Source organism: Mytilus trossulus, chromosome 6, assembly GCF_036588685.1.
Source record: "Mytilus trossulus isolate FHL-02 chromosome 6, PNRI_Mtr1.1.1.hap1, whole genome shotgun sequence".
Lineage (NCBI taxonomy): Eukaryota > Metazoa > Mollusca > Bivalvia > Mytilida > Mytilidae > Mytilus > Mytilus trossulus.
In genome coordinates this window covers 27380357-27399593 of record NC_086378.1, presented here as the reverse complement: position 1 = coordinate 27399593, position 19237 = coordinate 27380357, and the positions used below count along the sequence as shown (strand labels likewise).

Below are 19237 nucleotides of genomic sequence, written 5' to 3'. Positions count from 1 at the left end.
TTTTCCACGTCAAATTCACATGAATTTTAAAAATAAAATGTTTTATTATTGTAAAATTCACGTGAAATTCATGTGAAAAAATTCAAATGAAGGTCAGGTGACAAAATTCAAGTGAAAAAATTCACACGAGGTTCAGGTGACTCAATTCACTTGAAATTTCACATAAGGTTCAGATAAATCTCAATTCATGTGACATTCACATGCATATTTTCATGTATAAGCTCGTTTAAGGTGAATCTCACGTGAAATATTTCAAGCGAATTACATGTGAAATTCATGTGGAATTCACGTGTGCAAATGTTTCTATGTATAAGAACAGTAAAATTGGTATTGTTAATGTAATAATATTACCAACGCAGGGTCAATAAATCTGTTTGTCAGCCTTTTGCTCGCGAGGGTATCACAAGTTCTTTTTTGAATTTATTATTTAAATCATTTGGTACTGACAGGACAATGCTTTATTAAAGTTTTCCTTTATAAATCTTTTTTAAAATTTGTTTAGGGCGAACCGTCAGAGCAATCTTGAACTATCTGTTTTGCACTCTAATAAGGTTGTATGTACTTTATAAAAGAAGATTTCATTCAGCAACCTTTTAAAAACGTATATATGAAGCGGCACGATATCGTGTAATGCTCAGAACAAACTGCAACAAACAAGAACTATTTATTTAGTCCATGGCATATCGTATGATAGGTCGTTACACGATCTTGTGCTATTTTTTTCAATTTCAAATATAACAACACGTTTAAACTTTTTATTGCTGAAAGAACCTGCATTTTGACATTTAATGTGTTTGAATAATTTTTACTGTACGCTAAAACGAAATCATATACGAGAAACAGAACATTCATCTTAAACATAAATATACTGTAGTTTTTAGTTGCCTTATTGGAGTATATCTATACTATTAAACGAGAAGACCTCATTTTTGGTGTCGCTTCTCTTCTTTCCACAATAAATTAATCTATACTATTAAACGAGAAGACCTCATTTTTGGTGTCGCTTCTCTTCTTTCCACAATAAATTAATCATCATGCCTCTATGTCCAATGGGTACAGTGCATAATCGCATTTGTCATCCATTCATATGATTATTCATATTGAGTTATTTTGGGTGAAAAACGAGAAAAAAGACGTCCGGATATGTTTCCGTCATTGGGTGAAAATTTAAGTCAGATTAGACTTCCGATTTGCGTTTTCCTGTATACTTTGAACATACATTATACTACGAGTACAGTGTATTTTCTGTCTTATATCCGTCATTGGACGAAATTTAAGTCAGATTAGACCTCCGGTTTGAGTTTTTCTTTTTACTTTGAAACAAATACATATACTACGAATAAAGTTAGTGTATTTTCTGTCTGATATCACTTTCAAGTTTACTATCATCGGCGGTCACAGAGTTTATTAAATAGAGAGGGTCTGTATAATATACATGTATCAATGACCGCCGTGGATCGATTATTAAACTGAGAATTGACTGTAAAAAGAAAATACACTTTCGGGACGTCTGGAACGTGTGTTTTTAAGATCGAAATTTCAGGATTGACCAATTTGGGATCCGGGATTTCTTTTTTCGAATTTTGGGATGTCGAGATATTTAATTTGTATAATAAATTCGGGATTTCATGTTTTTAAGCCCGGGATATTGGGATCAGGGCCCCTCCGCAGTGGCGGATCCAGAAATTTTCATACACAGGGGACCGTTGACTGCCTAAGAGGGGCCCGCTCCGGTCATGCTTCAGTGATTGTCTATAGATATAAGCAACCAATTATTTTCCAGAAAGGGGGGGAGACTGGGCCCCATTAAATCTGCCTCTGCCCCGACCCCCTTTAATGAATGTTCATAATATACAGATAAGCGCTAAAATTATTCATGTGTCATTAGAAAACAAACAAAAAAAAGGATTTTTTTGTGGAAAAAGGAGGAGCCGGGCTAGAAAAACAATTATCCTGTCCCAAATTACCTATGACTTTTGATACCTTTTCTGAAATTCTCAAGTATGAATGCCAATGAGACAGCTCTCAACAAGAGACCAAAATTACACCGAAATTAAAATGTATTTAGGTCACCTTACGGCCTTCAACAATAAGCAAAAGCCGATACTGCATAGTCTGATATAAAAGGCTACGAAATGACAATGTAAAACAATTCAAATGAGAAAACTAACAGCTAATGAGACAGCTCTCCACAAGAGACCAAAATGACACCGAAATTAACACGTACAGGTCATTTTACGGCCTTCAACAATAAGCGAAAGCCGATACTGCATAGTCTGATATAAAAAAAAAAAACGAAATGACAATGTAAAACAATTCAAATGAGAAAACTAACAGCCTTATTTATGTAAAAAAAAAGAACCAAAAACAAATATCACTGAACCACTGAATTACAGGCTTCTGACTGAAATGTTCATAATACATGTACACTGAATGTATGTTCATAATGCCACTGGATAATGAAATTAATAGAAAACAAAAAATGGGAATTTTGGAAATAAAGGAGGAGGGTTAAAAAAACATTTCCCTGTCCCCAAGTACCTATGACTTTTGATACTTTTCCTGAAATTCTCAAGTCATTAAATCTTCTACAAAACTCTTCCTACAAAACTTTACATCCTTTCAAATACGTTCTGAATGCCCGCGATTTCGCGGGTGTGTTCTAGTAATAATTAAAAAGAAACTATTTTCGTTCACATTTTACTATGATAACTGTTGCTGCTTTGAGACCTTTATGAGTTAAATTAAACTTATTCCGGAAATATTTTTAACAGTTTATTTTTGTAATGTTTCGCTTATAAAATATTTGAAAAATTTCGGGGCTAAAAAAAGACTGAAGTCACATTTTTTACTAATAACCTCACTCATATTTGTGTTTCAATTTCTATTATCATTTATTAATTTAACTAATTATATGGACACCTATTAACAAATAACAAAAAGTCAATACTATGAAATAGAAGCTAAAAAAATACGAATATGTTTTTGTTTTTTTCAAATTAGGAGTTATATCGCCTCCGTTAAATTATCATCTGATAATAATTACAGCTGTAAACAAATCGTTTGTCACATTGCCATCACAGAATACCAAGTTACACAATGTACACGAACCTATCTCTGTACTGTTATAATCCGGACATTATTATTAATTAGTACTCCTATTCAGAAGCATTATCTTCCTGTTAATCCCATTGTTATAGTCTTATTGTCCGTCAAATCCCTATCCCTCATAATTCTTCACCCCTCTGAAGATCCGGATTTACATTGTCTTGTTTGTTTATCAGGTCTGTGTCGACTTTCCAATTGCAATTAAGGTGTCTCGTTTTACCTTTATCCTTAGTCAGGACAGGTTCTTAGAAATAAAAAAAACATAAGAAAAATATATAAAAAGATGTTACAATGAAAATGCTTTTTGAAAATCCCCATAAGTACCTCGATTGGACAATGGTCATTATACGTCACCTTTTAGGTGTAAGTTTAATGAATATTCATATATTTCGAAATTATTTTTGAAATGTTCCAAAATGGCCGATCATTAATGTACGATATTTTAATTAACAGAGTAGTATTTTCAATTCTTACGTGCTATAATTTTCAAAAAATTGCAGCTCTTTGACACTTTTTTGCTAAAACTGCTGGATATATTTACCATCATAAGGAAATTATTTCTGCATTGAAACAATTAAAATGAAATACTCTTGCAAATTCCGTGACCTAACAGAAATAATTTCCAAAATTCAATTCCACTGAAATGGACATAAATGGAAGATACGTTCCAAAAGGTAAGAACTATTATTTGTATATATAAAATTGCTTATATATTTATACTGTCTTCAAAATAAAATGTCCCACTATTTTACTTCTTATCTCACAATGAAATATATAGAATTACATTTATATTTTAACGTGTATGCTTTATGTCTTCAGGAACCTTAAACAGATACAATTACTATTATTATTTACTCTCATTTTTTTCTAATTTTGCATTAAAATGTAAAGGCATAATTTAGTTCTTGGTCTGGATTTTTTATCCCGTTTTTCTGCACTCAAGAAAGTACTGTCTTAAGTAACTCTATTGTTAAATTAGGCCCAATTATTTTATATTATAGAAAATTTACTTAAACCATCAATTTAGAAGGAATCATCTAATTTGGTGAAATAAGGAAATTAGATCTAGCATTTCTAGCACTCCTGTGACGCTAGCTATTTTGTAGCTGATGTTGATGAATGCTTTCGCCAATTTTCCAACGTTTTACATGAAATTAAGTGACATTACAAGCATTTAAGATGTAATTTGTCAGGTTTGGTGCCATTTGAAGCTATTATGACGCTTTTAAGCAGTACTAAGAAACAGCTAATATGTTGAAAGGCTACATGATTTGATATCCTGCGCCCTTCTGAGAAAATAGCATTGCCTTAATCTAAATTTCTGAAGAAATATTGAAAATAACACAAAATCGTTTATCAACCAGTTTTATCGTCAAATTATTGGTGCTTTCAGCTCACGTCTTCGGAGATAAACGATGAAAATGGCTAGAATTAAACTAATTATGTCTTATTTAAATTATCCGAATGATTACAAAGTGAGAGCACGGTCACATTACGGCAAGCCACAAAAACGAAAGAATAACGCATTGAAACACGCAGAAAATCTGTTAACAAATCAACACAGGCATAATTCAATATTCAGTATAGAAGTGGAGACGAAAATTTAATTTTCTAATAAAGCAAAATATATTCAAAAACATCAGACTTATTTCCAATAAATTTCTATAAAAATTGGTTGAAGCGACAATCAACACAATTTATAGGATACAAATGTATATTTAATTATCTTGATGGAAATGTTGAAAATTTGAATTATTTAGAATTAAAGAAAAAAAAACCGAAAGCAAGTTCGATTCTTTATCAAATTTTGGGTTTTAATGTCAACGAAAATTATCAATAACTCAAAAACCTCACTTTAAATGAAGCCGAAAAACTAACAACTTTACAACAAACAAACAAGAATATTTTTTTTTTTTTTTTTTATTTTTTCATTTCGTTTGTTTGTTTTACTTTTGTATTATTGTATTTATTTCGTTCGAATTCGATTTCTTGAAGAAGAATGACATGTTAGCATATAATATTAGATATGATAGTAGGGGGATCTTATTATTTTCTCGTGAATACAGTACTATGAAAAAGCTGGAAATACTTATCAAATTCTGATACATTGAATTCTACATGAAATTCCATGTTAATAATAAAAACACAATTAATAAATGAATAAACAAACAAACAAAACCAGCAAATGAATAAGTAAAGAATTGAAAATAAAAATATTATCATTTTTGTTTTTGAATATTTAAAGAAATAAAGTAACAAAGTAATAATGAAATAGAGAAATTAAGAAATGAAGAAGTAAAGAAATAAAGAAATAAAGAAATTGAGAAATTAAGAAATTAAGAAATAAAGAGAAGTAAAGAAATATAAAAATTTAAAAATAAAGAGAAATAAAGAAATGTAAAAATAAAGAGAAATAAAGAAATATAAAAATAAAGAAATATAAAGAAATATAAAAATAAAAAGAAATATTTGTTTCTATTGAAATCAACACCAATTTCAGAGCTCTTTTGTCGGTATAATATATTAAAACTAAAAATTAAAAACGAAACAATTAAAGTAGCATGAAACATGAGTTTAATATTTCTCGCTGCTAGCTTATCCCCAGTCCTGAAATTACATTGAAAAGTTTTTGAGAAGTAAGAGGATCTCAACCTACGTCCTCGATCTGTACCTTCTTTTGGGATTACTTTCGCTCTCCTATTTACTCCGACGCACGGTTAGGTTATAATTTCTAGAATACCATAATAATTAAACATTCAACGCATTAGATATCACTATAATGGTAATAAAATACGATTAGTGTAGAAAACTTCAAATTTTATGGCAATCACCACTCTAGTTATACTTTAACAGAAAGAAAATTATCCGTGGTTGACAGCGATTATTAGTCCACAAGGCAGTATAAAAAAAGTTCTAAAATTTTATTATGAGTTGTTCTTGAATTTTCATTTCTTTTTGTGTCTAGGGAAAATGTTTTTGAAATATTCCTCAATGATGTAGTTTATTTTTAATATAATATTATTTTTGAACGAATCATTTGCAAACCCCATAAGTAAGGAAGGGATGGGTTCTTTTAAGATAATAATTTAAAAAAGAAAATGAAATGATTGTAAAATAAAGGACTTAAAAGGATGCCGTTATTTTTTTTTATATTTTACACCAGCTTAAAACTAGAAAATGTCAACGCATGGAAATAATCACTCATTTTTTTCATATTTAATTGCGGATGTTGAATTATTTTATAGTTTATATTTTATGATGAAGCAATTAAATAACATTACGTGTCTCTAGGTGGTTAAATCTTAAGTTTCCATGTAAATAGATAGAGATGTCAGAGAGAATTTATCATTATTCATTAGTCAATTTGATAAAACCCGTAGTTATTGTAATTCTCAACGCAGCTGATCACGTTACTACTCTCTGATTCCTTAGTAATGCCAATTAAACTATTTTCTCCCAAGATCTTTATAAACAAGGGAAAAATTCCAATCACGGAACACGATAAACGGAACTTAACTACTCATTATGGAAGGTCAATCTGTACACATATGGTCCAATGTAGGAATTGACTTTGTATAATGTCTTTTTACGCCACAAATCAGTCTCGTTTTAGAAAATTGGTCCCACTGGGTCAGCAAATAACAAAATTCTAAAGGAAGCTCCGGACGGATTTATTTTCCGTTTAATTAGAAGAACATCGAAATCAACGTATTTTTATCTCATTTTGAAGACGATAGTTACAAATTTATAATATTAATTACCTCAAGTCACGCCGGTCTCTAGTGGCATACGCCGCTCGCAGCGAGCATAATTATGTTCATTTCTGAAGAATATTGTCACCGTGGGTGAAATTGTATTAGAATCTTTGTAAGATCGTTTCTTAAACCAATTATGTGTGTTTTCCTAATCATTTTACAAATACATGGACGTTTTACTAGTTTTTTTGTGTAATGATTTATTTAATTATCATGTTGACGAGATTTATTCAGAATAAACTTTGTATAATTTGTCAAAACTCCTTGGACAATTACCGCTTTCATCGAATAAAATGAAGATAACGGCATTCAAAGAACAGGAAAATCGTTAAGGTTACGACTTATAATCTACTTATGGCATTATCATAAAGGAAAATATCTCTGCAAAGACAAAACCAAAGAGAAAAATATATTTTCAAAGGATCAAAACAAAGCGGTTGGACAGTCGGGTGGTTTCTTTTGAATAATTTAACCTAACTTTTGCTGCTGTTCTATGGTTTTCCTCATTAACGAATATTTTGAGGATGATGGATATTTGGCAGTGTTTGTTAAATCTATTCAAAACTTCTCTAAGTCTTCACTCGTGAAAAACTTTGTATATATTTAAAGTGTGAATATCAAAATTATAACTCTCTATGTCCGTCGATGATATCAATTGCAGAAATAATTTTAATGGTTTTATTGTGTTTTAAATTGGGTGGTCTCGCTGACATACTGTATATCTTTTCATTCATTTTAGTAACACAACATCTTGCTACTAGGACTTTTAAAACAAAATATTGGCCAAAACATATGGTTATTGGTTAGTCTACTCTCTAGGGTATAATAGAACCGATTCCATACTCCTTAATTTTCAAAGTTTATATATATTATCCCCTATTTTCAACAGATTAAATCGAGAGATAACTAGGGGAGGGAGATTGGGATCCTTCGATTTAACGGTTTGTTTTAATGCAAAAACATAACTGTGACTTTTTCTTGATAAAAAAAATGCATTTAAGCTATATTCATTGATCAAGCAGTTATAGTACCATTTCAGTCATTAATATATCAATATAAGTAAAAAAAAATCACTCATAACTGCAGAGAATGTACAAACTATTTTATTCTAATGAGGGTGTACTTTTGACAAAATAGCCTATATTTTCAGTAACTATTGTAACTGATACAGACAATAGCTTTAAAAAACAAAATTATACAATCTTGTCAGGGTTATAATGCTTTTTATTGTAAACAGCATAGATATAAAAAATATATGTACTCGTAAACTTTGCAATGAGGTCAAGAGCTTTTAAATTTCTAATAAAAATAGATAAACATTCTGAAGTTCTTCTAAAAGAAGTATGGTCATTTACTGATTTTATTCTGTAGTTGAGTCAAAATCAAAAACTTTTAAAATAATGATGTTGCTTGGAATATCAAAGACACGACTCCCTTCCTATACACTTTCCACATTTCTATAAAATTGATATAAAAATAGGTGGTGATAGTATGATTGACAATTGCACAATTGTACTCATAACTTCAGAGGATAACAAAATTCTTAACTCTTTAAATCAGGGTGTATTTTTTTCTGACATAAATATCCCATATTTTCAGTTAATATTGCAACCGAAGACAAAGTGAGAAATATCTACATAAATGTTTAAACTATAAATTTTATCAGGGTTATAATATATTAAATCTGAATTTTATGCAATCGTAAATTTTGCGACGAGCTAGAAAAGTTCTTATTTTCTAACAATTATTAATAATTTCTAGATAGGACATATAAGTTAGTCAATGTTCTCTGTATGTGTTTCACTCACAGAGTCAAAATCTTTAATTCCCACAATTCGAATATCAAAAACGACTTCCTGTATATATATTAAAAATTTCCATATTTCTATAAAAATTAATATGTTATGAATTGCAATATATTGCTGATAAAAACAACATTTTTGCAATCAATTGCCAATTTTACATGTTTTCTAAAAATTAAATGCATTGAATGACGCGTACCAAAATTAATGAAATTCTATTCGAAAGGCAGTATTGTAGTTTTTTCCGACAGAGCTTCTGGTTTTATAATAAGGACTTCTTTCATATAAACATTAGAGACACAAATTTTAAATTTGCCAATATGTGTCAAAATTGTTAGAAATAAGTCATGAAGCCTTGATACTGTGAATTAAAGTAAAGGCTGGATTTTTTTAAAGGTTGAGATGTAAGATTTATTCAAGAGAAATTCAACCTACCCCTTTGTGCTGCCTGAAGTTTCTATCTTTTTTTTTTTTTTTTTTATCTTTGTATCAATATATTTTTTTTCAAATCACCAACTACAGAAACGTACATTTTCATGTAAAATTTTGTCAAGACATTTGGTTTCTGGAAGGCTGAAGCAGATATTATATTTGGGGGAAACTGGGGATGGGGTGGGTAGGGTGGAGATGTTACAGTTCTCAATTGGATACAAAAGTAAGCTCGGTCATAGAACGAGGAAGTAATTTGTATTTCTCTGGATTTATAGAACATTTGTTATCCCAAGATATATTTCTAATCAATTAAAAATAAGATGCAAAAAAAAAAGAGATAGATAATTTTTACGAAGAAAAGCTTTATCAACGCTTTTTGTGATAAAACAGGACTCGCAGACGACCTAATCACTATGCAACTCGTCACCAAAAGATTACCGGACTCAGATGGCAAGCACAAATTCCAAATGATCAGAAATCAAAACTAAAAAGTCCGGAATTACTAATTACCGGAGTAAGGGGATAGGAAATGGTAAATTACACGACTGTAACAAGTCCCTAGTGCTGATTAATTTCATCAATTTTCTAATAACATTTCATTAATCACACCTCCGGAAGATTTTCTTCCAGCTAATCATGTGATGTCGACTTCTAAATCACCGTATCTGATTGGCTATTTATTAGTTTACTTAAATGGACAAAATTTTCATCTTTTATACGTCATTTATTTACATTTGAACATAAAAGATAACATTTTATAGTGGCACATGGCGAAATAAAAATAATAACAAATACATTTTAATGAAAGTTGATCAATTTTGAAAGTTTAACATTTAGAAAATTGAAACATATATTATTTTTTTAGATTTATTACTTTGAAAGAGAAAAATGAACATTAGTTCTTTTTCTGAAAATTCTTCATCCAGACCAACATCGTTCTTTATAGAGGATATCTTGTTAAACAAACCAAAGACAATGTGCCGTGCAGAAATAAACCACGGACTCTTCCGTCCCGGTATACCAGAATACGGATTCCAATGCATTCCGGGAACTCATCTTTTGTATCCTCATCAAGTATTACAAGCACAGAACTTTCTACACAAGCATTCAGACCACCCGTTCCTGATACCAACGGCTGGTGAGTAATTATTTAAATATTGTCTTTTTTAATTTTTCTTTTAATATTTCCTCGTAATATGTTTTGTTTTTTTTGGGGGGGGGGGGGGGGGGGGGGGCTGTTGTATATTAAAATTATATATTATATAAACCTGCATGGACCTCTTTTAGTATTTACCTTATTTTATTTTTGTAGTTTCTTCTATGAAAATATTTATTTTATTACTCCACATAAATATTTTTGAAATACAATTATTGTTATCCTTAGCATAACAGCATGTATATAAAATATCATAGATTGAGACAACGGCACTAAGACTAAATTAATTTTCAAATGATGGTCTAAATTCGCAATTTATTTCTATAAAAGTATAAAGCCTATATAGAATTGTATATTCAAAAAGTTACCCTGAAAATCATTTTCTTCCATGTTTTTTTTCACGATATTACATGTCTTCTCTTGCTAAAATTATTATTGTATTCCTTTTGAAATTAAGATTTAATATAAATATTTGAAAAAATAGTTTGACTTAATGTCCAATAAAATCTTGAAATCTTAAGAAGACAAAACGAAATAAATTCTTAATTCACATAACCACAAAAAATTCTCTAAATACAAGTTGCATTATTCTATAGAACAGAAATGAGTGGGTAAAAATTATTTTCTTAATTTGTGCCACATTCTTTTATCAATAACATAGTTATTTGTTAACTCTATATTCGTTCACAAACACATATTATTCTTCATTAAGGCCTCCTTTAGTGTTTTTAAAATATATTTCATTACTTTTATAAATGAAATGTTCCTCTATTCGTGTATTTGAATGATGATGCTGATGGCGAATGCAAACTTTACTTTTTATTATATATAAGACATGATTAACCTATTATAAAAGTAACTGTATGGTTGTTTTTTAAAGATTAAATATACTATGTAAGCTTGTGCTTATTCAAAAATTCAAAGGTATGGCATAGTTATAATTTTAAACGTAGAATTTGTAAAACATGCGAAAATTCGACCATCATTTGCAAACCTACGTCTTACGAATCTAACAGAGGAAAGAATAAGTTTTTCTTTAAAAAAAAAGAAGAAGTAAAAATTATGAAGTGACACACATGATTTTAAAACCAAAGAAATACATAGAACAAATTAATTCATAAGCCGGAAATAACGCTTGCATTTACTATATAGTATTCGTGCGATGTTAAAATAGTGGGAAATAGTAAATTAAATTTCACGGCAATTGTAGCAGATAATCTAGGTCTTTTTTTTTGGACATGTAAACAAACGCTCAAACTCCCACCAGTAGAAGTATAATAAACAGTTTTACTTAATCCGTTAAAGTTTTGTGATTGTTTTTTCACACTAGAAGATAGTAATCCTCAGATATCTATTTTTTAATGTTAATGTTTGTTTTATCACCTGCTTATGCGATAAATAATTGCAATTATAGTGTCGGACTACTTACTGGCGGAGAGATTAATACCTGTAATTAGTCGTCTTTGAAAGCGATAATGATCATGATGACCGTAGATCCATTTTCACTTTCTAGTATTGCTGCTTAGGGTTTCAAATTATTTATATCAGGTTTAAAAGGGATTGGAAGTTCTTTTTGCAATCGAGACGTCTCTGTATAGAACGAAATGAAAATAAATAATAAATAAAAATAAAAATGTTACTAAAAGAAATGTGAACTGAAAAAGGGGATTTGTAAAACCCATGCGCATAATTTTTAAACTTGTATCTTCAAAATAAACTTGAATAAATGATAGACGAGCGAAAATTCATTATTTGCAGAATTTTCAACTGTAAAATTGGTTTAAATCCATTTTCTTATGTATATACATTGCAAGGCCTGGACAAAGACAGAAATATGAACCAAAAAGAAACAAAAACAACAAGTACTTATGAAAGCTTTAATATCAAACAAAGAACGGTATAATTTCAGGCATAAAACTGTAAAAATTAGTTATTTTATCATCATTCTACTAAGAAAAAGTCTGATCCCGTATTTATTGCATTGTCATGGTTTTACTATCGAAGCAAAAGACTTTATTCTAGGAATTATAGAGATATATCTCGAGTATTACATTGTGTTAATATAGATATAATTAAAGCTTGATATCTCGATTGAGGTGTTTATATACTTAATGGGATAAAGTTCTTTTTGATAATTTAAATCTATTAATTTGTCGGGACTTTGACTTTGATAAGAGTTACTCCTCCTGATCTGAGCGTTTCACTGTTGCTAGTTACTGACAGCACTTTCATTTCGTTGAAACATTAATTTTAATATTAAACCTGAATAATCCAGTATATTCCTCTCGAGCTATTTTCCATTAGATAAAAGAATATAGGTGGCGCTTAATTTTTTTTGTTTGTCTATCAAATACATAATATATTTCACAATGTAGTCATTCTTTCATAAAAGAAAAATGCCTTTTTGATAACTAAAGTAAATCCTATTTATATGTTTTTAAAAACCCATTTGAATTTACCTAATCATTTTTTTTTATAAAACAAAAGGAACAAAAAAATAATTTGTGTACTAGTATATCTCGAGTTGTATAAATAAAACTATTATTTTTTTTTTCATTTGTTAATTTATTTTCCCACTTGAACCATATTTGCCTAAATGATGCTGGGGCTGTGGAAACGAAGCTGTCCTATGGCTATGACATGTCTTAGGATGGTCTTATGACACGTCTTAGTCCTAAGTCAGGGGTCGTGTAAAATAAGCTGTCCTATGACTAGGACATGTCTTAGGATGGTCTTAAAATACGTCTTAGTCCTAAGTCTGGGGGCGTGTCAACGATGCTGTCCTATGACTAGGACATGTCTTAGGTTGGTCTAAGGACACGTCCTAGTCCTAAATCAGGTTAGCGAAAGTCTCCTGAAATAAGATATGTCCTAAATTTGGTCCTAAAGTTAGGATATATAAATAGGTGTCGTAGGATAGTCATAAAGGTTACAATGTCCTAAAACGTAATAAAAACAACACATATGGCATAAACTCAATACTAAAAATACTAATACAATATTAAATTATCATACTGTTATTAGAATTGAATTAATAAAGCATTTATTTACTTCTTTTTTAACTACTCCTCATTCGATAAATGTAAAGAAATCTAGCGGACCTAAAATTGCAGCACACATATCGCATTTAACAATTGAAAGTTTTTTGACTATTTCTTTTGTTTTCGTACTAAATTCATTTATATCTTTCAATATCATATTTAATAACGTATTTGTTAGTATTACGTTAAATCTTTAACTTTTATTTTGCATTAATTGTTTTCAATATAAAAAGTCATCCTCCCTCTCTTCACATATATAGATACTAAAATACAATACAATCTATGTCATAGAAATCTCTACATATTTTTTCAATTAAATAAATGTGTTAGGATTGTCCTAGGACTATCATAGCTAGGACTGTCCTAAGACAGCTTTGTTTTACATCCTAAGGCTTGTCTCAGACACGTCCTAAGACCATCCTAAATAATGTCCTAAGACATATCTTAGGACATATCCTAGGATACTTTCATTGACATGACCCAGCTGATCTATATAATACCTACAAATTCTTCTTTATTTAGTGAAGTTGATAGATAATTATTGTTTATATACGTATTACAATATAATATATATCGTTTACATAATTTAAATTAATAACTGCCTGATCCCTCCTGCAAACAGCAAGCACATATTTAAAATTTTCAAAGTTGCTATTAATGTAAAATTAAATGCGACATTTCTTCTATATTTCGTTTTATTGACACAAGAAATCTGATTCAAAATGCAATTGTATTTTTTTTCTTAAATTGTATATATTACTTGAAAAAAGGAAAACTCTTTTAGAGTAAAGCAACATACAAATAATAACAATGCATTTTAAACTGTGCTATTCAAAGTATCGAGCATGGTCTTAGTGTACTATTTATATCAAAATAGAAAACGTTAAGTTGTTTTATGTTTTGTTAATCGAAATTTTCAAATTATATTGGACACATACAAGTATATTACGTTTGTTTTATAAAACCAAAACACGAAGAGTGAAATGGAATTTGATTAACAAAATTGTCAAAATTCTTTTCATATCCAAAGTTGAAAAATTAACCGTCGACTTGAAAATATATATATAGATTTGATACACTTAAAATTGCTTCAAAGAAACTATTCAAAACCGTGTCACTTACCCTGACCTTTACCTTGCACGACGCATCAAGCATCAGTGCAACATTTAAAATAACAGACCGGTATGACATTTAAACTAACAGACCGGTGCGACATTCAAAATAATGGACTGGCGCAACATTCTAAATAGGGGACCGGCGCGACAATTAAAATAATGGAAAACATCCAGAGTTATATAAATAATTGGTTCAACTACGATTGCTATAATCCATTTAATGGCTTGGTAATTGGTGGACTTTTTTTTTTTTAAATAATAGCTGTTTATGAAGCATTGTATATGTACTTTTTTTTTGGTTACTGTTGCAAACAATTTTTAAATGTTTTTTGTTGGTTTTTTTTTTTTACATTTCCTGTCATAAAGACGGGGTTTCTGTTTGAAAGGGTTCTGATGTCCCTGTCTAGTATCACATAGGGTCTTTAGAATAATGAAATAAATCATATTATGAGAATAATTATCAATACATTGTTCATGCTGACAATAAAAAAAAATAAAAAAAAATTGATACGATAAAAGCCAAGTTCAAAGGAAAGAAATAGAGTTATCCCCCTTTCAACGGTTATTCTTATAAAAATTCATTTGTGTAAGATATTTAAACGTTTGAAAAAATTAAATGCGCATTCTTGTCTCTATATTTAAATCTAATTCAATTTCTTTTTTAACTCTAAAGTTTGTTACTTAACACGATATGACAGAACAGTCAGGAGACTTATAAAGTAAATGTTACTTGTATAGATTATAAAGCTGAATATGCATCTATTCAGAAGACTTTAGAGAGTCTTTAGACAGTTTCTTGATATCTATATAAAAAAAATGTTGCAGCTAACAGTGACATCAGGACAGCATCTTTTGCAATGTCAGTACAGATGGATTTGTAGTATACTATTTAAGAACGTATTTTTCTATGAGATCAGAAATAGAATTATAACTGCATATATATAAGTAATGGCACTCATCACCAAAACATTCATTTCATACGATAAATGTACACGGTCGTCTATATGGATGTAGTACAATGGACCAGTTTGTATTACAAATTTTAAATTTAAAGGTGCCAATTTCGAAACCCAGATAATTTTCAAATCGAAATCAAGTTTAAAAACTTTAAATTAAACGTGGTATTGAGCGACTTCGCCGCACATTTTCTAAATTTTATTTAAGGTAGCATTAACAGCAATATTGTTGATATATAAATGATATATTTCCTAATACTTAGTAGTCATTAATATACTTGGTATTTTCAGTCTACAGACAACATATTATATAAACTCTGTTAAGCACGCAAACCCCCAGAACAAATGTTTTCGTTTGCTCGTGTTCTACCGTGTAAGACTGTAATGTAAAGTTAAGAAAATTGGTAAATGAATGTCTTGAAGCCTACCTGTCTGGGTGTCTTAAGTTTAAAGATACTTATTTATAATTGTTTACTTATGATTGATGATGCATCTGCTTTTAATATACTTTTTCAAGAATGCACTGTGAAATCAAACTAAGAGCAGTAACTAGTTAATAAACAATGAAATACATTACAAAATACAAGAGTGAAGATATATTATTTTAATTTCCTTTTCCTCTCATGACAAGGAAGTATGTATGTATATGTTTCCACACTCAAATATATTTGTATGTTATGTGTTACTATTTATAGGCACATACATCTGTTACAGAATATAAACTAAATATATATAAATAATTATTGGTAGTATGTTTGTTGGTATAGAATTGGTTCATTCGTGTGTGAACTGTGTATTCAAATAAAGAATGAAAAAGTAAACAAGAAAATCAACATGGAACAAGTTTTAATGTAATAATTGCATTGTTGATTATATATAGTGCGGGTTTTTTCTTCATTTTATAAGTTAACTAACATATTTCTTAAGTCTTTATTTCTCGTTTCTGATGGTTATTCAATACCATTATTATTATTTTTACCGAGTTGGACAGATAAATTAATTTAACTACGAATTCCAATTCTAAATGTTGCTGATTAAGTTATCAATTTTGCACAAATTTAAAGCAAATTAAGGTTTATATTTTTAACATGTTAAAATAAACATAATCTATTCCCCCTTAGTATCCTGTTTCTTGATACAAACCAATTTCTAATCATATTTTGTATAAATCTAACTTCTATACTGACATTCACAGAGGATGTAACTTTTTAGGTTTTCGCAAGGAAAGTCAACATTATTCTTAAAAACATTTATACAAATTTTAGTCTGAAAAACATTTATACAAATTTTAGTCTGAAAAACATTTATACAAATTTTAGTCTCAAAAACATTTATAAAAATGTTTAAATCATGAAACTTTTTTGAATCAAGGAATTTTAAGCATACCTTGATTGCAGGAATTTTTTCTTTAGAGTTTTTCTACAATGTATTAATAAAGAATTGAATTCACGCATCTATTTTGTGTAGTGTTTATCAAGTGTATACTTGAACGCCAATCAAAAAACATGTTTAACAACTAATATAATTTGCACCAGTATATCTATAAAATTTGATATAGAATTGATGAGATGTTAAATTTGACTCTTGTTTTAAAACCTACACTTTTGTTTTCAGGATTTCCTCTGAATCCGTTATTCCAACACGACAGTCCAGGAAAACATTGCCGACGAAGGAAAGCTCGGACAGTATTTAGTGATCAACAACTCAATGGTCTAGAAAAGAGGTTCGAAACTCAAAGATATCTTTCTACACCGGAGAGGGTAGAATTGGCAGCACAACTGAGCTTATCAGAAACACAGGTATGATTCAATAAGAATAGGACTATATTGTTAACAAGAAACACAGGTCTGATTCAATTAGAGTAGGACTACATTGTTAAAGAGAAACACGGGTATGATTTAAGTGTAAAGAAAATTTTTCATAACTGTATTAGAAATAAAGATAAGATTGCAAAAGAAGAAGCATAATCAATTAATCAATACCAAACAAGATTTTATAAAAGTAGTATATCAAATGAAGTTTGAACCATAATTGTTTAAAGGAGTAGGTCCGGTAAGAGCCCTTTTTGGCCACAAAATATAGCAGTTTTACAAAATTGTTAAAATGTAAACTTTTAGTTATTTATTGGATAGTAGAATGGTTCTGCTACATAAATATTGGCTTTTTTGGGCATTACAATGCACATATATTGAGTACTAGCACCATTAAGTCATGCTAAATTACTGAAATCATCAAAATTCAAGCATTTTAGTTAAATATTAGACGGTTTCCGTGTAAAATGAAAGTGGCCGCATTCGTGTTCATCCAAAATATTAAAATGGAAGTTGTATTTGATGATAATACATAACATATATAAAGATGGAGGATGAACACGGATGCGGCCACTTTCATTTTTGACGAAAAACCATCTGAAAAGTGACATTTTTTCGCATATTTGGTAGATTTTTCATATTTTAGCTTGAATCGGATCGTTTTTTAAGACTAAATGAATTAAAATCTTTAACAAAAAATAATTGAAACAAATGAAATAGACACTTGAGTGTTTAAAAAGTGGTAAAAATCTTTTGTCAGATGAAACTGAAATTTGAGGTCAAAATCGGTCCTTACTGGACCTACTCCTTAGTTTATGAGTGACATAGGTTTGATTCAGATGTCCTTTAGAAACAGATATGCATATCATTTAAACGTCAATTATAGGTAGCGCCGCACAGTTTATCAATTACACATTTATCCTTTAAGTATCAACCCTAATTTGTCAAGCGAGCAGTTTAACAAATATCTAAAAGATACTAGCAGTGAATTTATATATACATTTTGTAATAGTTATTTAAGAATCCTGTCTTATACAGAACATTTTATTGCATGTTGTTAGGACATGCAAAAGTACAAGATCATCTGACAATAGTGACTCAATAGTACATGTATATATTATTATTAAATATGAAGAAAATAAGAAGTCATTTGGTTTTTTTTTTAAATAGGTAAAGACATGGTTCCAGAATAGAAGGATGAAACATAAAAAACTTCAGAAAAAGCCACTCGATTCTTCAACTGACACCAACAACCAATCAGATGAACATTCTAGAGATTGTGATACACCAGAATCAAACCCAGAAGACAATTATTTCAAACACCCCGCAAGTTTTCCATTTAGTCATTTTAAATCTAGTGCTTCGACGATATCAGTGCCAAATAACCAACAACATGACGAATCGGAACCGGAAGAGGAAATAGATGTCGTGGAAACGGATCCTGATGAAACAACATGAAGAAATCACCTGTGTGTTTTAATCGTTGTCAGTCGTTAGATCGTCTATATCAGAGATATACGAATGGACATTGATAGTGCTTCCAGTTCACGTGCTACGATTTATACAAACAATTTTAAACTAGCAAAACGAATGGTACGTTCTGGAAATTCCGAATGTTGCAGTGCAATGAAGTAATACATTATAGAAATTCCGAATCTTTAAGCAATGGCCAATATTCCTTTGTGTACTTGTCAATGTGACAAGATTTATGTGTTTTCTTTTAGATTTATAATTTATTGACATATATTGTAATCAGTGTGGTTACATTCTTTTTGTTATCTTATATATGAAATAAATAAATTTGTTGTCCGATATGAATATACAACTTAAATTCGCCACCAATTCTAATAATTCTAAACCCAAATAACTGGACAGCTTCGATTATTACTTATGCTTCTAAAATTTGATTTTTTTTTCAGTTTTTTATCATGTGAACGCATTATAGACTATCTGAATATAGAAATACTAATTTTTTAAAATTGATTTTCCTACGTTAAATTTTATATGGTGTGGTATCGTTTGTTTGTTTGTCGGTGTTCAGTGATGGTGGATTATTTAATG

The 19237-nt window shown here is 29.6% G+C and overlaps 1 protein-coding gene across 1 annotated transcript; it reads left to right on the top strand.

The window, feature by feature from the left end:
• Positions 1–3422: 3422 nt before the first annotated feature.
• LOC134721024 (brain-specific homeobox protein homolog) lies at positions 3423–18994 on the top strand. Its single transcript, XM_063583679.1, has 4 exons — positions 3423–3782; positions 9963–10235; positions 16980–17164; positions 18347–18994. Exons 2-4 carry the CDS (start codon positions 9986–9988, stop codon positions 18632–18634), a joined length of 723 nt encoding a protein of 240 aa, XP_063439749.1. The 5' UTR covers positions 3423–3782; positions 9963–9985; the 3' UTR covers positions 18635–18994.
• Positions 18995–19237: the final 243 nt, after the last annotated feature.